Source organism: Malus sylvestris, chromosome 2, assembly GCF_916048215.2.
Source record: "Malus sylvestris chromosome 2, drMalSylv7.2, whole genome shotgun sequence".
Lineage (NCBI taxonomy): Eukaryota > Viridiplantae > Streptophyta > Magnoliopsida > Rosales > Rosaceae > Malus > Malus sylvestris.
Window position 1 is genome coordinate 9,112,401 of NC_062261.1, and position 23,397 is coordinate 9,135,797.

The 23,397-nt window shown below is 41.0% G+C and overlaps 2 protein-coding genes, 1 long non-coding RNA gene and 1 pseudogene across 3 annotated transcripts; 2 read left to right on the forward strand and 2 right to left on the reverse strand.

Moving 5' to 3' along the window:
- Positions 1–325: 325 nt before the first annotated feature.
- Positions 326–8,349, reverse strand: LOC126587152 (DNA-directed RNA polymerase II subunit RPB1-like; annotated as a pseudogene).
- Positions 8,350–9,306: 957 nt separating this feature from the next.
- On the reverse strand, positions 9,307–17,736 carry LOC126587143 (DNA-directed RNA polymerase II subunit RPB1). Its single transcript, XM_050252128.1, has 15 exons — positions 17,427–17,736; positions 16,922–17,185; positions 16,342–16,641; positions 16,101–16,259; positions 15,798–15,959; positions 15,425–15,645; positions 15,186–15,327; positions 14,765–15,100; positions 14,366–14,652; positions 13,948–14,206; positions 10,801–13,862; positions 10,526–10,597; positions 10,327–10,380; positions 10,139–10,210; positions 9,307–9,698 (listed from the first exon to the last, which is right to left on the reverse strand). Exons 1-14 carry the CDS (start codon positions 17,508–17,510, stop codon positions 10,150–10,152), a joined length of 5,463 nt encoding a protein of 1,820 aa, XP_050108085.1. The 5' UTR covers positions 17,511–17,736; the 3' UTR covers positions 9,307–9,698; positions 10,139–10,149.
- A 1,633-nt stretch (positions 17,737–19,369) lies between these two features.
- LOC126583305 (uncharacterized) lies at positions 19,370–19,994 on the forward strand. The gene has a single exon (XM_050247648.1). It carries the CDS (start codon positions 19,446–19,448, stop codon positions 19,836–19,838), a length of 393 nt encoding a protein of 130 aa, XP_050103605.1. The 5' UTR covers positions 19,370–19,445; the 3' UTR covers positions 19,839–19,994.
- Positions 19,995–21,150: 1,156 nt separating this feature from the next.
- Positions 21,151–22,124, forward strand: LOC126583316 (uncharacterized). The gene is made up of 3 exons (XR_007609718.1): positions 21,151–21,411; positions 21,609–21,739; positions 21,821–22,124. It is a non-coding gene; the product is annotated as an uncharacterized LOC126583316 (long non-coding RNA).
- Positions 22,125–23,397: the final 1,273 nt, after the last annotated feature.

Genomic DNA, 23,397 nt, shown 5'->3' on the forward strand with positions numbered 1-23,397 from the left:
AAAATGTCTTTAGGGGCTTTTGGGGAAGCCGGAAAGGGAATGAGAATGTTGTTGACCTTTTTCACAATAACAGATTGTGAATGGAACGGAAAAAGGTTTTTTGCCGGCAAAAATTAAAAAAACTTGGATTTGCATTGCCCCCTCCACATGGCAACCAGGACAATCTCCAAATGAGAGATTTTTCAATGCGATCGTCTATAGAAATGATGGGTTATGTGTATTAAAAGGTTAATAACTTAAAAATTAAAAATTTCCACCACTTGCATAAAAACACGTGATGTATGATTCGTGTTCTTGTCACAAGTAAAAATTTCTAAGTTGGATGTGATTTTTAATTGTTGTTTTTCAGCATTAAGTCAAAATTTTCGAAAATTACAAACTTGTTCCAAGTTCAAAACCAAGCTCGTTATCATATATTACTTTCTCTACGCCCTGCTCTTTCAGCATTGGTCGGTCAAGCACGCCATCACCAACACTTGTGCCGCAAGCAATGTACGAAAAGACGGCTCAAGTTTAATTTGGAGATGGAGGACTGTAGGTTGAAGAGTAGCCCGGGGAAGTTGGGCTGTAGGGTGGTGAGGTAAGGTTGTAGGATACTAGGATGGGGATGTGGGGCTGTAGAAGGGGGTTGTCGGGCTGTAGGCGGGTGGTGTAGGGCTGTTAGGTGGAGATGAGAGGCTAGCTGTAGGAGGGGGACGTCGGGCTGTAGGCGGTTGAGATGGGGCTGTAGGATGGCGATATGGGGCTGTAGGAGAAATTCGGGCTATAAGCGAGGGAAGCCAGGCTGTGAGCGGGCGAGGTTAGGTTGCGAGTGGATGTAGTCCGATTGTACACCGGACTGGTGGGAGAATCTTCCTGATCAGTTGGACTGTGGACCGGATAAACCAGACTGTAGGCCGGAGAAACCAGACTGTAGGCTGGGGAAGCCAGACTGATGACGGAGGGTGATGGGCAGCATAATTTGGGCTGAACAGCGGAGACATCATATCGTCATGATATGGAGTTTCCAACGCTGGACAACAAAATGGTGTCGCGTCAAACTCAAGACCCTCCATACAACTAGGCAGCTCGAGCTCATTGAGAAACAAAGCAGTCTCCTGTTCCGATCGGTGCAAGCTGACCTAGCATTATATTTTCCGTGACCCCTCTCAAATAATCTGTTTCCCCAAACATGGCCGCATCGAGTAGAATATCAACCGTCTGTTCAAATGAGCAGCGCATCAGGGGACCAGTGACATTGCGGTTGAAGCCATGGCGGGTGATTGACATTAAGTGTCCACGATATGTCATGAGATCAGAGAGGATCGCCAGATGCCGATAGTTCACATAAGACCCATCAAAAGATATGACAACACGCAACTCATCCAGCAGTGACCGACGAGCTGCCTCGATTCCAAGAACCTCAAGAATTTCGGGCAAGTGATTACTAGTAGTGCGCCTGGCATCAACCTCTTCATGGCCCATGACGGCAAGAAGATTAACGCCTTCTGTATCCAGCATCCACTCTTGCTCTGCTTTAAATCCTTCGTTCTGATCGAACTTGTTAACTTTACCGTGCTTAACGAACACTTTTTTAATCTCCGGGATACCACGAATAGCCATCTCTGTCAACATGTTGCTCTCAATCTTCTTCAAGAAAATCTCATCTTCAGAATCGTCGCCTGATTCCGCTTGTGGAGCTTCAGCATTCATTATGTGCACTCTAAGGATCAACTTTTCAGCATTGTCATCAATGAAGATACAATTTAAATCATCGCCAAATTCATTGTTAATCTTCTCAGCAATGTCGGCCATGCTGAACCTCTTATCCACCATCATTTCGCGATTCAACTCAATGCGAAGCAACCAAGGAGATATTCTATCTGAATTAACCTCTTCATCTGGCATTTCCCAGTTGGTATTCACAAGTTCAACATCCTCTTCAATTATTGTGCACATGGGGTCTGGATCGTACCATACTTCTGTGGCATGAATAACACTTCGGAGAGTGGTGTATTCCAAATCACACTGGACATTTTTAGCCCTCTCCTTGGTTTTACTAGCTTCCGGCTTTAAGTAGACAGACAGAGAAGGCGTTTTGATTTTCTTAGCGACGTTCATAATTTCCTTCAACCTGGGAACACCTAGGGTAACATTCTTTGCACTCACACCAGCATAATGGAAAGTATTGAGAGTCATCTGAGTAGCAGGCTCTCCAATAGATTGTGCAGCAACAATACCAATCATTTCTCCAGGTGCTACGATTGATTGCCGGAAGTGTGACTCTATCTCCCTATTAATCCAATCAAATGCTTCTTGAGTAAGCCTGTACTCATCCAACACCCGTTTGCTTGCGAAAGTGCTGCGAAGTAGAATGTTGAAAAACAATGTAGCATTCTTTTGAGCTTCGACATTCAACAAGTCATCACCAGGAACAACTTTCAGTCTCTCCGTCAGCTTATCAATAGCATCCACAATTTGCATCGGGTGCATATCAGAAGTCTTCCGGAAGTCTATCTTAAAAGTTTTTTGTGCATTCCAAATAAGCCTCTTCAAGTTAACAGGTAATGGCCAAGAATTATCACCGGTGACTGCAATCTCTGTTCCAAGAAGTAATCTGTCTCTTTCAAGTTTCTCAAATTCTGCTTCGAACACATTGCGAAACTCTATATTATATTTGAGATCATCAGCATGTTGATGCAAAATGTAGTCTGGATCCCAATTTTCGTCCACCTCATACTTAAAAGTCTGATCAAACTCTGATTTTTTCATTCTTAAAGAATCCAGCTTCTGTGATTCTATCCAAACAGCATCCATTCCATCTTCCCCGTAGAGAAACTGAATGACATCATCCAAAGAATTACGTACTGTGCCATCATGTTTCACCATAATATCCTCCATAGCCTTCACCAGTCTCCTTTGGATGTACCCAGTCTCAGATGTCTTACCTGCAGTATCAATAAGACCTTCTCTACCATCCATAGCATGAAAAAAGAACCCCTGTGGAGTTAGTCCTCGCAAGTATGAGTTCTCCACAAATCCACGACTTTCCGGTCCATAGTCATCTTTGGCAAAGTGGGGCAATGTCCGGTCCCTGAACCCATATGGGATTCGTTTACCCTCAACGTTTCTGCTGTCCCACACAAGCAGTCATCTGTGATATGTTGATAAAACTCCCCTTGGACCCTGCCGTAACCATGGCCTTAAGATTGTTGCTTTCGGACAAACTCTTTTGAGCACTACTTCCAGCGTCATCATGAGCCCTATTCAATACCTGGAAAAATCAAACATATTATTACTCAACAGTAGGCAGTCTGCAGCCAAACCACCATAATAAATTGCAGGCAAAAATTCATGTAGCACACCTGGTTGACTTTGTTTTCAAAGGATTCCATCATAGTTCGTCCAGGTTCAGCCTCGAGTTGCTTGGATTGGGCTTTAATTATAAGATCTTTCACTTCATTTTTTGCCTTTGATATTGTTTCATTGATTTTCTCCATTGTTGCAGCATCAGCAATTGTATCTCCAATTCCCATGCTAAAAGCATTCTGCAGCAGCCAGTAATTCACAAGCCATTGGGTATGACCGAGGAACTTGCTCGCTGCATCTGGACCAACCTCTTCCCTGCACAACAAAAAGTTTCAATCCATAAAACTTTCTGTTCAGATGCTTCAACTTAGATCCAGCACGATAAATTAAAGAGCAAACTGGGAAATTCTAACATTTCAGAACTGAATAGTTAAACTGTAGAGCAAACAGCATACCATATAACATGGATAAGACTTCCTGTAGAAGTCCCAAGAGTCTTCTTGCACAGCGTTCCCGAAAGCAGTTCACCTTTTTCAATTCTAACTAAAGTGTCTCCTGGGGTTATGTTCCCACTCTCTGCTTCTGAGTGCCATGAAGATGTTCTTTGCATATTTATCTGTTTCGGAATTATAAGATTGAATACTTGCTTCCCCGTCCATAATGGCCGGGGCTTCAAAATTGCTGGAGCAGGAACTTTTCCATCAAAATCCTCACACCACATCAGAATATTCATGAAGACATCCTGAAAAAAATCAGCAAGGATAAGACACCTATGTCGCTAACAAGAAAACACGATATTCACATGGGGAAAATAATGGTCGTATCAGAGTCACCTTCTCTATGAAGGTATCCCTCTTTGTTATCTTACGACAACCTAAAAGCGTGTCCTGGACGATTCCCATAACAGGTCGATTTGACTGAGGTGAGACGATGCATTTTGGTACCATCATGAGCTCCGATACTTCAGCCCTGGTTTCAAAGGACTGGGGTACGTGCATGTTCATTTCATCCCCATCAAAGTCAGCATTATATGGCAAGGTCACAGACAGATTCAAGCGAAATGTTGAGTACGGCATGATCTTGACTTTGTGCCCCATAAGAGACATTTTATGCAGACTAGGTTGACGATTGAAGAGCACAAAGTCTCCATCGTTCAGATGGCGCTCCACCTGAAGGCACAATAGTAGAAGCTAAAAAGTGCTACTCAAACAGAGACGACCCAAATCAAAACTTATTAGAATGAAAGAGCAATGCCTTATATCCAAGCTCCAAATGATGATCACTGCTTTTCTTCAAATAACGAAGATCAAGCCTTTGCCCGTCATCTCTTATTATATACTTCGCACCAGTTTTACCGGGCGGAGGATGAGGGCCATACTCAACAAGCTCCTTCAACCTGTTTTTGATTCAACAAAATTCCATCAACAAAAGATTGAATGAACTAGAAAAGAAGAAGAAAAGTTGAAAGGCACAAAGTAGTCTACCTTTCAATATTATACGGAGTCACAGTCTCCGGGTATGTGAGATTCAAAGCAATACTCCACGGCACCCCTAATTCATCGATGTTTATGTTTGGATCCGGAGTGATCACCGTTCGTGCTGAAAAATCAACACGTTTCCCCATTAAGTTGCCTCTTACACGGCCTCCTTTGGCCTTCAGCCTACTACATACCGATTTAATAGGCCTCCCTGATCTCTGAGTAGCCTGTTTCAGCCAAGAAAAGTTTCAGAGTACGCATACAGACAACATAAAAGCATATAGCTTCTATGTTGATACATGTTTCCATGTATGCATACCCGTGGTAGACCAGGCAACTCATTGTCAAAATATGTCGTAATGTGGAACTGCAACATTTGTGCAAACTCTGAAATTATACGAGCCGGTGATCCAATTCGTTCCTGTCTCCTCAGATTGTCATTATGACGAATGATCGTTCCCAGTTGATAAGTTAAATCATCCTGGATCAGAAAATATATGACGTCAGTTACAACTTATCGCCACCAACAACGAATACTAGATTTTCTCCTTGGACACTAAAGCTATCAGCTAAAGAGAGACAAAAGACCCGTACCTCACTCTTGGATGAAGTGTCCATCATCACGGAAGGTCTCACAGCTAGTGGAGGAATAGGTAGAACTTGTAAGATCATCCAATCTGGCCGAGAGTCATCGGGATTGAATCCCAATAGTTGGAGTTCTTCATCACTTATCCTCTTTAAAACATTCAGAACCTAAAACCAATTCAACAATGCCTTAGCAACGTGCAAAATGTTGGTCTGATAAAACGAAACTGTCTAAGTTTAAGCACACAACCCTTTCAGCCGTAAGAGTCTGTTTCCTTTCCACCGGTTCAGGAAGCTGTTCCTGGTCATCTTTTTTCTTCCTCTGGGCTTTGTACTCCGCTATCATTTTGATACCGTCTAGAGAGAACTTGGGCTGCTTAGCACCGCAGCCGCCATGACTTTTCTTGACAGGCTCTTCAGACTCTAGGCCTTGGACATCAATGTCGTCACCGCCTTCACATTTAGTTTTGGTTCTGCACGCATCCACAATCTGTTTTAGCCTATCTTTCGGGCATTTGATTCTCAAAGCTTGCTTACACTTCTGGTCTTCCTGCGGCAAATAAAAGGAAGCGAACATTCGAAACATTTCAATCTTTTTTAAACGACTAACGAGCTTATAAACCAAATCTTCGTCAACATTAATCAAACAACGCAGAAAACTACATTGCAGGGAAAACTTAAAGCTCGAAAGCACCTCGTCGGCTAGAATTTTCGAGCAATTGAAGCAGACGCAACGGATCACAGACAACACGGTCTTCATGAACCCGATGTGGTACATTGGTTTGGCAAGCTCAAGGTGCCCGAAATGGCCAGGGCAGTCAGCCATGTTGGAAGCACAAGTCTCGCATTTGATCTTCCGGTCAATTGTACCAAGCCGGGGATCACTCAGACCACCCGTCTTCGGTTTTCCCTCCACCGTTGTCTCACCGTGCTGAATCTTAGCCACAGACATTTGTCTCTGCAACCAATGCACCAAAAAACAAAACTTGTTCGTGGCAGGAATTTCCGCTGGGGATGTTTCCTGGCCGACGAGCACACAGCTTCCCTGGAGGTTGGCGCCGGTTGAGGGCTGCTGTCGGGCTTCTGCTTCGTTTCTGGGCGTTGTCGGGCAAGTCTCGTCGGGCAAGACTCTTCGGGTAAGGCTCTTCGGGTAAGGCTGAAAGAGAAGGACAGCGTTAACTTTGAGAGGTGCCTTTGTGGGGCCTTAGGTATAGGCCTTGAGGCTCACAATCAAGGTTAACATTCAGGTGCTCAGGCGTGCCACTGCCATCTTTAGCATGGCAGATGTAAAATGGTTGTCGTTCTTTCATTGTATATATATATATATATATATATATATATATATATATATATGTATCCAAGAAACCGTGTTAGTTACAACAGGTGCCTTTGTGGGGCCTTAAATGTAGGCCTTGAGGCTTCCTATCAATAACTAAACCAGTGCATCATATTTATTCTTGTGATTGTAGGAGTCTTCTAACTATTATATTTCCGATTACCCGAATCCAAGGAATAGAACGAACCCAAATGGATGCCTTTGTGAGGCCTTAGGTGTAGGCCTTGAGGCTTTCCATTAGAGTCCATCCCATACTTAAGCGTTCTATGATAATCATGATATAATAGAAAGAAAACTAGAAGGTAGGTCGATTACTTGCGCCCCAAGTAACTTCGGACTTCTCGTTTATCAAGGATTGTCGTGGATGGGTTAAGTCCACATAAAGTTCTTTTTTATGCCTTGAGGCCAAGGACTTTCAAACTAATCAGATTTACATGCCTGCGGGCTTAGGACTTTGATCTGATTTAAGCATTTAAGATATATTTAAATCAGATCCAAGTACTGAGAAAGCTTTGTCATAGTGATTTTGCTAGAAACAGACTTGCATATAACTAAAAATATACAACATATTGCTAGACTTTAAAGAAAGAGAAGACAAAGACAGAACAAAGCAGGTCGGGCAAGATTAAACCTTATCAATTAAGGCTGATCGTCTTGCAGGTCCCTATCTTTGTGGTTCTGTCATAGGTCTGAAAGCTTAGAGGTGGAGAGGGGAAGGAGAATACAAAAGGGTGAATCGATACTACAACAAGTTAGAGCAGGGTAGCAGAGCTATTACAAAGTTTAGGAGAAAAGAGTATCCCGCGGGGGATAAAGGCTGGTCCCGAATGGAATGAAGGCTTGGCTGACTACAGCTTCGTTTGGAAGGCAAATCTGGCTTTGAGCAGAGTTTTGGCTTGCAGTTGTTTGTTTGATTGAGTGTCGTTGCTCCTGTCTTCTCTTCTTCCTTTTATAGACGACTTGACTCGGCTTCCTGTAGCAACAACTTTGCCCGAATGCGGTCTGAGGGTGATGACTCGTCAGCTTTATTACATGCAATGCCACCATAAAGTACTTTATGGGCTGTGCAGTCTGATCAGTCTACACCACTTGGTCCTTGGGTAGGTAGGCAAGTGGCCTTTGTAAATTGTATCAAGTCAGAAAAGGGCATTTCCTGCCTTCCCAAGTTTTGGCTGGGCTTTGATCTTCTATGTTCGTCCAGGCCTCCTTTTGGGCCGACTCCATCCTTGGGCCAAAAATCAAGTTTTAATCCAAACAAAACTCAAAACCAAAACCCTAACACTCCATCCAATCGCTACTCAGTAACGAGCTTTCGAAATCGAAAACTCGCACCACATGGCAGAATCACAGGCTAACTTTCTCGGCAAGCAAACAATTACAGAACAAGCTTCGAATCTCAACAAAATTAAATTCGAAGAAGAGCAATGAGGAATCGGAAATTACGATTTCATCAGGACTCAGTATCCCGAACCGTACGCGGCGGACTTTGGCCGTCTCCGCCGGCGAGTACGGGAATCCCTGGTCCATACTGTAATCAATCAATCTGCTCACGCAAAACGAAACCCCAGGGTATGTGATTTTTCAAATTTTTGTTCAGATTTTGTTATTTTTTGGTTTGTTCTTCGATCAGCATCTGCAATTTTCTGGTTCGAATTTTCGATTTTGAATTTTTGAGCTTCGATTTCTGCGCCAACCTCCGAGGCAAAATGAGGAATCGTGCGGCGAGAGGGGGTATTTATAGGGGAAATCTTGGGGTTTGCCGACTTTGTCAAAGCACGAAATCGGCCTCATGTACCGACTTATGATATTAGCTGAAAGTACGGTAATATAAGGCCTAGGCCCAATGACAACAGTTGGTGATCCGCGCAGATGACACTCGCAGTTGCGGAAAGTAATCATTATGTAGCTTAGTGTTGGTGTGTGTTCAATTCTACTGATCTTTCTTCCCTTTAACAACTAACAAATTAACTTATTAACGATACTGTTTGTAAAAAAATACAAGTTGCGATCAAATTGAAGATAAAACACCTCCTTTTTCATTATTACAAGAAAGAAAATCAGTTTTTTTTTTTTTTTCCCATGCTAACTTCGAAGTGGGAAATTCATGATTTAAGAATGTAAGAAATAATCAAGAGAAGGAATGAGTATGCGATGAACTACAACTCTAATCAATTTAATTCGTGATTTTTTATGTCTCAGTAACGAAGAGAACTAAAATATGCGAACGTAGCATCATCGATCTAATACACAACAAAAGAGCAATTCCCATTCTAGCTAAATAGGCGTAGGAGAAGTCAGGAATCGCAATAATATTACCATTCATTCTATGTTAGTTGTGTTAATTGGCTAGAGTAGTGTGTATATCATCTTACATCTAAATTCAATAAATTATAGTTATTTAAAAATATTCCTTTTAGGAAAGCAAGAAGGGAATTAAACCACATAATTTTTTAGGTTAAGCACTAATGTGCCATAGATTAAGCACTTGTTCACCGTCAATTTCAATGCTTGGTACTTTATTTCTTTTATGAGATTGGCCTCTTCAAACTCATAGATTGTGTAATGAAATAGTGGAAGCTTTCATTGTGTGATAAGCAGTGGCAAAGGGTTTTAAAACAGTTTTATGATAGCAACGTGTGCAATTTTATAAATCTATGAACTGGTAATAAATTCAGAACCAGAACTCTCAACATACTCGTCATCCTCACACTAACAAAGACACGAAAATATCCGACGAGAACGTACAACTTTTTACAGTTTCAACTCATCTCGACACGAAAATATCCGACGGACACGAAGTTTTGGGCACCAAAAACACAAAGTGTTACAGAGTTAAGATACATTCTCCCGGGATATCTGAACTGATGCTAGTAAAAACTAGTCCTGGAGATATCCTCCACTGTTAACGGGATTATAATATGTACGGCAAGCTCACATCCTGCCATGAAGCGGCCAGCTTGAACGTGACTTCTCAGTTCCAATTAGTCTGTTCTCCGATGGTAGCAGGCGAGCTGTAAATTTGGACAAAAAGAACCATGAATAAAAGCCAATGAAGTATCATTTTATATCAGTTTCATTCTCTAGCTACTGGCGTGCATTTTGGGAGCCTACTCGGAAATTTTCCTCCGACCAAAACATCGTTTCGTTTTCCATTCCGACTTGCTTACACGCAATTTCCTTTTTCCAAAATGAAAACAACCAGGACCACATACAATTTAACTACAAAACTGTATGATGCAACTATAAAACTTTACGAATATAAATGAATGAGATATACAAGTGCTCGAGTCAAAAGCTTGAGGAGGCATTTTATGTTTGAGAGACGTGAAAATGAACATAACTGGTGACGTAAATCAATCCTAATAACCCAAAGATGAAGGCTTGAAGAAGAAACTGAAATCTCCATTTGGATAAATAGACATCCACAAGATGAAGGATTCAAGAAATATACCTCCGTATCATCTACTGGCTAGTAGATGATGGCGAGTAACCTGGTTGACTAGGTGAGTATCCAGCACTTGGACTGCACGGAAATAAAAGCGACAAGAGGAAAATTCACAAGCATTAGGGCACATCTAGGGGCAATGAAGATCAAAATAGAAATATTCAGAGAAAAACAAAGATTGTTTCACAGTTTACCTATACTGAGGGGAACTCGGGCTATAGTCTGGGCTCACTCCAGAAGTCAATGGGCTGAACAAGAATAAATATTAGAACAAGATAACATTTTTCAACAAACTTACACAAGAATAAAACCAAGTAAACTCCAAAAGTACGAAATTGGACAAGAAAATAAATATAGGAAGGTGCAGAACAGAGGTGACCAGAGTAAGTTTACCTGCCCGGACTGTATGTGGGGCTTGAGGGAGAGTACGATGGAGATGTGGGTGAATATGATGGTGAGGTTGGGCTGCAAATAAAAGAAGACATAATTAGTAGATAACAATAGATTTCCTCAACTCAATAAATATGATTACTGGAAAAGAGAGGCAGCAAGACAGAGGGTTAGAACTGAAGAGATCAACTGTGAGAGTACTAATTCTAATCATCAGCACTGATCAGTCAGCATGCAGCAATTCTAATACCATAAGTGCAGTTCAAAAGACAGCTCACCTGTAGTTCGGAGAGGTAGGACTGTATGGACTAGATGGTGACAATCTTGGACTGCTTGGAGAGTAAGCTGACGACGGACTGTACTTGGCAGACTGAGGATTATAGCTTGGAGATGTAGGGCTGTAACTGGGCGAGGTTGGACTATAACTGGGAGAGGTTGGGCTGTAACCAGGAGAAGTTGGGCTGTAGGCTGGCGAGGTAGGGCTGTAGGATGGAGATGTGGGGCTGTAGGAGGGAGAAGTTGGGCTGTAGGAGGGTGAAGTTGGGCTGTAGGAGGGCGAAGTTGGGCTGTATGAAGGAGACGTGGGACTGTAAGATGGGGAAGTGGGGCTATATGCAGGGGAAGTGGGGCTGTAAGCGGGGGAAGTGGGGCTGTAAGCAGGGGAAGTGGGGCTGTAGCTTGGTGAGGTGGGACTGTAGCTTGGTGAGGTGGGGCTGTAGCTGGGAGAGGTTGGTGAGTATGATGGACTCGTAGGAGAGTAAGCTGGACTGGTGGGACTATAGCCAGGAGAACTAGGACTATATGTCGGAGAGGTGGGACTGTACCCAGGAGAAGTGGGGCTATACCCTGGTGAGGTGGGACTGTACCCAGGAGAAGTGGGGCTGTATCCAGGCGAGGAAGGGCTGTATCCAGGGGATGATGGGCTGTAGCCTGGAGAGGAAGTAGGAGAGAATGCCATTCCTCCAACATATGGAGAAAACTGAGCATCTGAAATTGGCGACAACCGAAGATTTGGGCTCAACAAATAATTAGGGGACATCATGCCCTCGTGATATGGTGTTCCTGATACTGGAGAACGAGACGGTGTCATACCAAAATCAAGACCATCCATGTAACTGGGCAGCTGCAGTTCAATGGCATTCTTCAGCATCTCATCATTGAGATACAGGGCACAATCTCCTGTTCCAATTGGTGCAAGTTGTCCTAACATTATATTTTCTGTCACACCTCTTAAATAATCCGTCTCTGCGAACACTGCAGCATCAAGAAGAATATCAACAGTCTCTTCAAAGGAGCACCTCATCATAGGACCAGTGTCATTTCTATTAATGCCATGACGAGTTATTGCCATTAAGTGCCCACGGTAGGTCATCGTGTCACAAAGGATAGCGAGATGCCGATAATTAACATAGGACCCATCAAACGATATAACAACCCTCAACTCATCCAACAATGACCGACGAACTGCCTCAATTCCGAGAATTTCCAGAATTTCAATCAAATGATTACTAGTTGTGCGCCTAGCATCAACATCATCGTGGCACAAAACAGCTAAGAGATTAACCCCTTCGGTATCCAGCATCCACTCTTGCTCCGCTTTAAATCCTTCATTCTGATCGAACTTGTTAACTTTACCGTGTTTAATGAACACTTTGTTAATATCTGGAATACCACGAAGAGCCATCTCTGTCAGCATGTTACTCTCAATCTTCTTCAGAAAAACATCATCTTCAGCAGATTCATCAACCATCTCCCCTTTTGGAGCTTCAGCATTCATGATACGGATACGAAGGATCAATTTTTCAGCATTGTCATCATTGAAGATACAAGTCAAATCATCGTCAAATTCAAGGTTAATCTTCTCAGCAATGTCAGCCATGCTCAACTTCTTATCCACCATCATTTCGCGATTCAACTCAATGCGAAGCAACCAAGGTGAAATTTTATCAGGATTAACCTCTTCATCTGGCATTTCATAGTAAGCTTTCACAAAATCTATATCCTCTTCAATTACTGTGCTTGTGGGGTCTGGATCGTACCATACTTCTGTAGCTTGAGTTACACTTCGCAGAGTGGTGTATTCCAAAGCACACTGCACATTCTTGGCCCGCTCCTTCGTTTTATTAGCTTCAGACTTTAAGTAGACAGAGAGGGATGGCGTTTTGATTCTCTTGGCAACATTAATAATTTCCCTTAACCTGGGGACACCTAGGGTAACATTCTTTGCACTCACACCAGCATAGTGGAAAGTATTCAGTGTCATCTGAGTGGCAGGCTCTCCAATAGACTGTGCAGCAACGCAACCAATCATTTCCCCTGGTGCTACAAGTGATTGCAGGAAGCGTGATTCTATCTCCCCAATAACCCACTCAAATGCTTCACGAGTAAGCCTGTACTCATCCAACACCCGTTTGCTTGCGAAAGTGCTGCGAAGTAAAATGTTGAAAAACAACGTTGCGTTCTTCTGCGCTTCAACACTCAACTGGTCATCACCAGGAACAACTTTCAGTCTCTCCTGGAGCTTATCAATAGCTTCCACAATTTCCATTGGGTGCATATCAGAAGTCCTTCGGAAGTCAATCTTAAAGGTTTTTTGTGCATTCCAAATAAGCCTCTTCAAGTTAACAGGCAGTGGCCAAGAATTATCCCCTGTGACTGCAATCTCTGTTCCCAGTTGTAATCTATCTGTTTCAAGTTTCTGAACTTCTGCATCAAACACATTACGGAACTCTCTAATCGTTTTGAGATCCTCAACATGTTCGTGCAACATGTAGTCAGGATTCCAATTTTCATCATCCAACTCATAAGTAAAAGTCCTATCAAATTCTGTTTTTTTCATTTTCAAAGAATCCAGCTTTTGCGATTCTATCCAAACAGCATCCATCCCATCTTCCCCATATAGAAACTGAATGACATCGCCTAAAGAATTACGTACTGTGCCATCATATTTCACCATAATATCCTCCATAGCCTTCACCAGTCTCCTTTGGATGTACCCAGTCTCAGATGTCTTAACAGCAGTATCTATAAGACCTTCCCTACCACCCATAGCATGAAAAAAGAACTCCTGTGGAGTTAGTCCACGCAGGTATGAATTTTCTACAAATCCACGACTTTCTGGTCCATAATCATCTTTAGTAAAGTGGGGCAACGTCCGGTCTATGAACCCATACGGGATTCGCTTACCCTCAACATTTTGCTGTCCCACACAAGCAGTCATCTGTGATATGTTGATAAAACTCCCTTTGGACCCTGCTGTAACCATGGCCTTAAGATTGTTGCTCTCATCTAAACTCTTTTGAGCACTACTTCCAGCGTCATCACGAGCCCTATTCAACACCTGGAAAAATCACATACATTATTTATTACTCAACAATATGCAGGCAAACAAGAATAAACTGCAGGCAAAATGCCAAGTAGCACACCTGGTTCACTTTGTTTTCAAACGAGTCCATCATGGTTCGTCCAGGTTCAGCCTCCAGCTGCTTGGATTGGGCTTTACTTATAAGATCTTTCACCTCATTTTTCGCCTTGGAAATTGTTTCATTGATTTTCTCCATTGTGGCTGCATCAGCAATAGTATCTCCAATTCCAATGCTAAAAGCATTCTGCAGCAGCCAGTAATTTACAAGCCATTGGGTATGACCCAGAAACTTGCGGGCTGCATCTGGACCAACCTCTTCCCTGCACAACAAGCCAAAGTGGTCAAATTATATGTTTGATACTCAGATGGAAGCAAAGGCCCTATTGTATGGTGCGTCATAAACTGAGGGTACCAAGACCATACACACAAATGTATTTCTTAACTTAATAGAGTGAACTGAATAGAGAAAATTTGCATACCATATAACATGAATAAGACTTCCTGTAGAAGTCCCAAGGGCCTTCTTGCAGAGAGTTCCAGAAAGCAATTCACCCTTTTCTATTCTAACAAGAGTATCCCCTGGAGTTATGTTCCCACTCTCTGATTCTGAGTGCCATGCAGAAGTTCTTTGGAGATTTATTTGTTTTGGTATTATAAGATTAAACACCTGTTTTCCAGTCCAAAGTGGCCGGGGCTTCAAAATCGCAGGAGCAGGAACTTTTCCATCAAAATCCTCCCACCACATCAAGATATTCATGAAAACATCCTGAAAAGAATTAGTGAGGATAAGAATCCTTTTGCGTAAAAATAAAATAAAATAAAATAAAATATTAACAAAACACGATATTCAAGGGGTAAAATAGGGGTGAATCAGTTACCTTCTCTATGAAGGTATCCCTCTTCGTGATCTTACGACAACCTAAAAGTGTGTCCTGCACAATTCCCATGACAGGTCGATTAGCCTGAGGTGAGACGATGCATTTTGGCACCATCATGAGCTCCAAAACTTCGGCCCTGGTTTCAAAGGACTGGGGCACATGCATGTTCATTTCATCCCCGTCAAAGTCAGCATTATATGGCGAGGTCACAGACAGATTCAATCGGAATGTCGAGTATGGCATGATCTTGATTCTGTGGCCCATGATAGACATTTTATGGAGACTAGGTTGTCGATTAAAGAGGACAAAGTCTCCATCATTCAAATGACGTTCCACCTGAAGCCACAAAAGTAGAAGTTCAAAATTTACTCTCAAACAGAAAAGACCCAAATCAAAACTTATCAGAATGAAAGAGCAATGCCTTATATCCAAGCTCCAAATGATGATCACTGCTTTTCTTCAAATAACGAAGATCAAGCCTTTGCCCATCATCTCTTATTATATACTTCGCACCAGTTTTACCGGGCGGAGGATGGGGGCCATACTCAACAAGCTCCTTCAACCTGTTTGTTATTGAATAATATTCCATCAATATTGAATAGGAGAATGAAAAATGTAGAAAAGAACAAAGATGGGAAAATTAAAAAAGATAAAGTTTACCTTTCAATATTATATGGAGTCACAGTCTCGGGGTATGTGAGATTCAAAGCAATACTCCACGGCACTCCTAATTGATCAATGTTTATGTTTGGATCGGGAGTAATCACTGTCCGAGCTGAAAAATCAACACGTTTCCCCATTAAGTTGCCTCTTATACGCCCTTCTTTCGCCTTCAGTCTACTACAAATTGATTTAATAGGCCTCCCTGATCTCTGCGTAGCCTGTTTCAGTGAGGAAAAATTTCAGAGTACGCATGAAATGAAGTTGTACTGCTTAACATAAATTTATGTGTATCTCCAGTCTACAATCAAAGAAAGACACAAAATAAATGAATATAGCTACTATGCAGAAATATATTATAATGTATACATACCCTTGGTAGTCCTGGCAACTCATTGTCAAAATAAGTGGCAATGTGGAATTGCAGAAGTTGTGCAAACTCTGAAATGATATGAGCAGGAGAACCATTTCGTTCCTGCCGCCTGAGATTGTCATTATGACGAATTATCATCGCCAATTGATGAGTCAAATCATCCTGGAGTCAGAAAATACATGAAGTCAGTTATCAACTTATCACCAACAACAATAAATACTACTCTCTTTAGCTACTAAAATTATCAGCTTGCCACTTGTTCTCTAAAGAGAAAGGAAAAAACACAGCACGAAAGAAGCTTACCTCACTCCTGGATGAGGTGTCCATCATTACAGAGGGTCTCACAGGTTGTGGAGGTATAGGCAGAACTTGTAGAATCATCCAATCTGGCCGAGCGTACTTTGGGTTTAATCCCAATATTTGGGAGTCTTCATCACTTATTCTCTTTAAAACACTAAGAACCTGATACAAATTTAACAATGTTTTAGCATCATGAAAAGCTGGCCTGATACAAGGAAAATCTGTCTATTTAAAGTATACCAACCCTTTCTGCAGTAAGGGTCTGTTTCCTTTCCACGGGTTCAGGAAGCTGTTCCGGGTCATCGTTTTTCTTCCTTTGGGCTTTGTACTCTGCATTCATTTTCATACCCTCAATAGAGAGCTTGGGCTGCTGAGCACCACAGCCACCCCGACTTTTCTTTACAGGCTCTTCAGTATCTTGGCCTTGGACATCAATTTCATCACCACCTTCACATTTGGTTTTGTTTTTGCAGGCATCCAAAATTTTTTTCAGCCTGCTTTTCGGATTCTTTATTCTCATAGCTTGCTTAAACTTGTGGTCGTCCTGCAAAATGAAGTCACATAAAATTTGCTGGGGTTAACAACTGTCTGCATACTTAAGTATAAGATCCTTTTTTAAAACAAAATTGATGTTTTCGGATTCCATGAGGCAACAGACTCATTTTATGCACCGCATCCATTCAAGCCATCCCAAAACATAACCCAACAAATTTACAATGAGGTATACAACAGGCTAGGGACATCCAAATGACCTTTCAATCTATCTTACAAAGTTACAAGACTAACAAGCTTATCAATGTTAGTCAATATCAAGAAAGCAGTACCTCATCGACTAGAATTTTCGAGCAATTGAAGCAAACGCATCGCATTACGGACAGCACAATCTTCATGAAACCGATGTGAAACATTGGTTTTGCAAGCTCAAGGTGCCCAAAATGGCCAGGGCACTCAGCCATGTTGGCTGTACACGTCTCACATTTCAACTTCCGATCAATTGTACCAAGCCGAGGATCACTCAAACCAGCCGTCTTCGGTTTGCCTCCCAACATAGTCTCACTGTGCTCAATCTCCACGACAGACATTTGCCTCTGCAAACAAAACACACCAAAAAAATAAATATTGTTTTAGAACACTCCGATTCACCTAAATACAGCATTCACTAAACCCTAGCAATCATCCAATAACTACCAAATCGATCAAACTCAGTAAACAGCTTTCGAATTCGAAATCTCGCAACAGAATTCACGTTTCTTAATCTTTCTCAGCAAACAAACAGGCGATAACCGAATGAACGCAAAAACGAAGAACAAAGAGGGAGTGGAAAATTACGATTTCGTCGGGGCTGAGGATGCCGAACTGCACGCATTTCACCTTCGCCACCTCGGCTGGCGAGTAGGGAAACCGGATATCCATGGTGGCGACGACGACGACGACGACAAACCCTAGGGTTTGTTGCGAGTTCCGAGTAGAATTCTCACTGTAACTGGAATTAGTCAGCTCGTGGTGGTCGTCAATCAAACAGTCTTCTGATTTCTTTGTTTTTTTTTCTGGTTTCTTTTGGGTTTAATTTTGTTTTTCTGTTTGCGGCGAGATCGATTTCGCACTCGACTCTGAGGGAGAAGCTCTCCGAACAAACCAAAGGGGTAACGAGGCCCTAAGGCTCTATTTATAGGCAAAGTAGGTGGAGGATTGTGGGTACCGACTTGTCTGAAAGACGAAATTGCCCCTCTGAGGTTGACAGCTTCAGCCGCCTCCATGTGGGCCGTGGGCTGTGGCAAAGCCAGTCTGATGGGCTTTTGATCGGAAGTGTTCTGCCAGCGGCTAAAAGTGCATTACGATGATAAAGGATTTTTTTTTTAAAGTACTTTTAAAGAAAATGGTTTTAAGGTTCAAAAGTATTTGAAGTGTTTTCAGTAGGAAACAGCGGTTATATGTATATTGAATGAAGCATTTCAAATGTTTTTTCATGATTAACTACTAAAGATTGATTTCAAAAAAATTTCTCAAAAATAACTTTCAGTCATTTAAAACACTTCTCAAATGAGCCATAAAAACACTTTTTTGTGCATTTGACAAAAGTAATTAGAGATCTTTTCTTGAGTGTGAGAAATTATTTGATTGCAATTTTGAATACGTGTTTATTGAAATGCTTTTACAAGAAGCATAAAAGTTGTTTAGGAATGCTTATAAAAAAAGGTATAAAACTATTCAATTTTTTATTAGTATCAATCAACATAGTAAGGGCTGGCTTGGTATTGTTGTGCTTTGAAAAAAAATTGTTTCTGCTGTGCTGTGAGAATAAGCGGTTGTGAAATAAAGTTGTAGAGTGTTTGGTAAACTTTTTTTGTAAAAATGCTTTTGAAAAAAAAACAATATTATAGTGTTTGGTAAACTTTTATGTAAAACAGATGTGAAAAAAAATCGGTTTTTCAAAGCTGGGGTTTTGCAGCTTTCTTTTTTTTGGCTTTTTTTCACCAAAAACTGTAAAAAAAGCTGAAGCTAAATGTTTACCAAACACAAAAAAGCTCCCAGTTTTTTTTTATACCAGTTTTTTTCAGAATCGACTTAGTACCAAACCAGGCCTAAGTCTCATTGCTCGTCCAAGTCTTCTTGTTTTGTTTCTTCTTGTTTTTGGTTGATGACCAAGTCGGGGTCTTGTTGTTGTTGTTCTCTTTTTCTTCACTTGCTTTGCAAGCAACTCCAAGTTGAGGTGAGTTGAAGATGTTACTACCAACACTTGTAAATGGTTCGTTTGGTAAATGATTTTAAATGATTGAAAACATTTTTAAAGAAAATATTTATGGATTTCAAAAACACTTGAAGTGCTTTTTACAAGAAGCATCCGTTATATATTTTTTGCATGAAGTATTTAAGTGTTTTTTCAAGATTAACTTGCATTTTTACTAAGATTGGTTTCAAAAATATTTCATCTAAAAATATTTTCAGTTATTTAAAAATATTTCCCAAACGAGAACATAATATTTGAGCGGCTTGTGCAAGTCCGTAATAAAGCTTTATTTGCTTGTGATAACGCATGATAGGGAAGTAAATACTTCAATTTATCTAAACCAAGATTTACTAATTTTTGCTCAAAGATCCAAATGTTTGCTAATCAAATTTTAGAAAATTTGCTGTAATATGATGCTTCCAACTTTTATTTGCCTGCAATAGCGGGTCGGGTTGTATTTTCCAATTGGATCACCCATTGCATTTTTGGCTGGGGCCCACCTGATTTTCCACAATTCTGAAATTTCCTTGCCGGCCGAACGCGGTTTTGGAAACTTCCAGTCGAAACGAAACCATATAAACGCCAAAACGCAGCAAAAACACCATTTCCCAATTCCGCCAATGGCTTATTCCGATTCGACGATCTACACCTGCACGGAGTGCGGAGCCAACCTGAACCTTTCCGCCGCGAATCTCTACCCTCCGGACTTCTTCTTCGAGGCCGGAAACAAGGGAACGGTGTCTTTTGCGGCGGTCGACACCACCAAGTTCCGGTTCGAGAAGGAGGACAAGATCAGGCCGTTCTTCGAGACCAGAAACTACTGGGGGATCCAACGGACGAGGACGAAGATCAAGTGCAACGGCTGCGGGCGGCTGGTCGGCCACGTCTACGACGATGGGCCCCCCATGACTGACAGTCCCGGCCAGTTTCACATGGGGCCCAGCCAGGTTATCCCTCGAGCTGCTCGGTATAGGTTCAAGACGAAGGCCCTTCGCGTTTCGTCTGGGACTTAGGTGGAGTTTTTGTGTAATTTTGGGATTTTCCTTGTATACTGAATAATGATATGGGTTGCGACCATAATTTCTTGATTGTATACTTTTTGTTGTGATTGAAGATTGTATCGAATTTGTGATTAAATAAGTGAAATTTGAGGTGGGATTTTCTGGGAATTTTGGAAAAAAAATCCCATGAGCTCTGGAATTTGATCTGGATTGAAGAACATAAATTCAATTATTAAGTTAAACAGATCATTAGGAATAGATTAATTATAAGAAAACGAATGAAAAAATATTAAAAACTTCTGAGTTTTAACGACAAGGATAAGATATGGCTTTTCATTAAAGTGAATAGTAAAGTTCTTATATTGAAAATTTTTTAATGTAAAAATATAGTTTTTCGTTGAAGTGAACAATAAAATTTTCATATTGACTATACAGATGTTATTAATCACAAATTGATGATATTAACGTATTAAAACTTATAAATTCATGTTAAGATCTGTTAATTAGTTAGTGAAGGCTTTTGGGTAGCCGGCTTGTTAGGGTTGTTCAATTTTTAATTGATGTCTGACTTGGGAGGCTTTGCTGTTCAACGGAAGCAAATATTCGGTGGGACGACATCATTCCTTAGGGTATGCTGTTAGATTCATGACACGTCATCTCTTGCGAAAAATATAAGTATTTAGATTTATTTTAATAGTTGGTTTTTTGGATCTAACTTGATATAATTAGAGTTTCGTTTCCTTATCTATTAGGGTTAGTTTGGTTTTTTAAATATATGGTACTTCGTAACTTTATAGATAACAACTTAATTAAAATGTAGCATTTAATTTGTAATCGTCCCGACATTCTTGTTTCGTTATTTTTCTTTTAATAAAATAGCTTTCGAAGTTTGTTCGTTAACATACTCTGATTTTGGACTATGTCATCCATTTTATAAAATAATAACACAGCTAAGAGTTGTGACCGTCGCACTTAAACATTTCTGGTTGGAGCCAATTCCATGTCTCGAGTCTTCACTAAAGAAGGTCACTTTTTGGATGCATGGATTTAAGAACATTCTACCAAATAGTTCTGTTGGGAGTTGCTTGCTGCAATCCAAAATGTCAGAGTCTTACTCGAAATTTCAAGGTGCAATGACCACTCAAATTTCCTTTGTATTAGAAAGCAGAACTGGGAAATGTGCCTGGAAAGCCAAATCCATCAGTCACATTTGAAAGTTAGACTGGAGCAGTAGCTACCTCTTGAGGGTTGGTACTTGAAAGTTCCATATCCAAGACTTTCAATCGTATTATTTCTTCCACCACTTTGCAGTCTTTATCTTATACTTATAGAACTTCGAAAAGGAAAGTCGGCAATTCGGTTAGCAGAAAAGATTGATGAAGATGAAGCAAATAGAGCAGGGGAATTCACTCTCGCCGCCACCTCCACCACGGCCACTTCCAAGGTTCTGGGATAAGAAGGCTGTTCCGGAGAGCGTGACAAAGCAAGAAATCGCAAGGTTCTGGTGTCAGAAGCACATTAACGAAAGGAGCATCTCCTCGTCGCTATCAAGGCTGCAGCATGTATTCGAGCCCTCAAGCTCTCGGTAAGATTCTTTAAAATGACTTGTTACAAGAAAAAACTTTAGTGTAACCGAGGATATATCCCCTCTCAGTCTCACTCATCACATGTCATGTGCTATCGAGCTGAGACATATGGATCAGAAACATATGCAAAAGAGCAGTTAGTAGCATTTTTATTTGTTTACTTTTGCTTAACTTGATGAAGGGGTATGGTGTATAGGAGGAAGATCACAGACGTTTTGAGGAGTCCTTGAACGACAATGGCAAAGGCGAGAAGGACAGCTCTTCTGCTACAAACGATAGTAACAAGAGCGCAAGTGACAACGGAATTCGTGTTGGAATCAAGGACTGGTTAGTTAATTTTCTCAACTAGTCAAGCATTTTAAGTTTTCAATTTTTCTTAACAGAGATTTTGGACAAATATTTGTGCAGGTGGACGAAAAGCAAGTACGCATACTTGAACCAACCCGCCATAGAGTCCTCCGCGGATCCTCCGAAAAGGCGGACTTCCACATTTGTTCCGAATTGTTTCGCTTACACGCCTGCGCCGCTCTACCCTACTTCTGTTGGTGTGTTTTCTACCAGTTGATGATCATCAGATGGTTCAGTTCAAATGAAGGTTTACAGCCTCTGCAAGTATATTTGTTTTCTGAGTAAAATGTTTGTATTTATGAATATTTGGTAAGTTAATTGGACAGTGAAATATACTTATGGTGTGGAGCTGTGATTGCAAAAACTTTGGCCAATCTTTTATGTTTCAGAACACAAATTACTTAGTTTTTTTTTTTTTTTTTTTTTTGTCAAAAAATTAGATTGGTAGCTCAAGAATAATTTTTTTCTCTCGCAAGAGTCTTTTAGTTCAAATCGTTAAAAGCATTTATTTCCTCGTTCTTCTTGCCATTGGCATGCTCTACGTCCCCAGCGGCTCCTTCGGCAACTCCCTCAAAGCCAACCTCTAATTAAGTAGAAATGAAACCACGAGTACAAAAGAAAAAAAGGGGTTAAGAAAATCACTTAATAATCTAAAAGTGCACAGTATTTCAAGTTAATTGCGTATTTTGTACGTTTTAAGTGCAAGATTGGTTTGACAAATGGACATAGTAGCATCATGTTGCATTGCATCGTGTCTGTGCCATGAGATGGAAAAATAAGCGCGTCGTTAAAGAAAGATAAATCACTGTCGATGAAATGAAATTATCACGAAAGTTCATCTCAACATTTAAAGATAGTAAGTAAAAAAATGGTAAAAATCACTTTGGAAGTGAAGTTGCCAGAAAAGTTCGTCTTCTTCAACCTAACCACATTCACATTGAAAGATAGTAGTGCGTAGCAAGAAAACACGAGGACTGATATACACAAGAGAGAGTCCATTGACCATACCATACTGCATATTCCACTTCTTTGAGAGGCTGTTTTTCTTCAGTTTATCTGGCTTTAATTCTCCTATGGCCGATCAACTTGTCTCTTCTTCTTCATTTAGCAGCACTCCTTCGTGGAGATACGACGTCTTTTTGAGCTTTAGAGGAGAGGATACGCGAACCAATTTTACAGATCATTTACACAAGGCTTTGGTCGAGAAGGGAATCAACACGTTCATTGATCGCCAACTTATACAAAGAGAAGAAATATCACCAGCGCTCCTCCAAGCAAAGCAACAAATAGTTTTGGGACGCATTTACAGAACTTGAGTGCGAAATCAAGGACAACGAGGATCGATATATACAGGATTGAACTTTAGCCGAGACATTCTCCCGCTTACTTCCGCTGTAAACAGGATTGATGCATGCAGTCATATTCTCGTGGTTTAACAGAAGACAACCTGATGTGAACATATTTGTGTAGTATCCCATTCCCGCTGCGTTTATGCATGATTGGTTTTTCCTGTGCTCTTTCTGTGAGTGTTTTACAGGTAATCTGTTCAATTTCTTGACTGTTCATTAATTAATATTTTAGATTTCAATAACAATCAATTTGCAATAGGTTTCAGTATAATAGAAAAGGATCCGGCG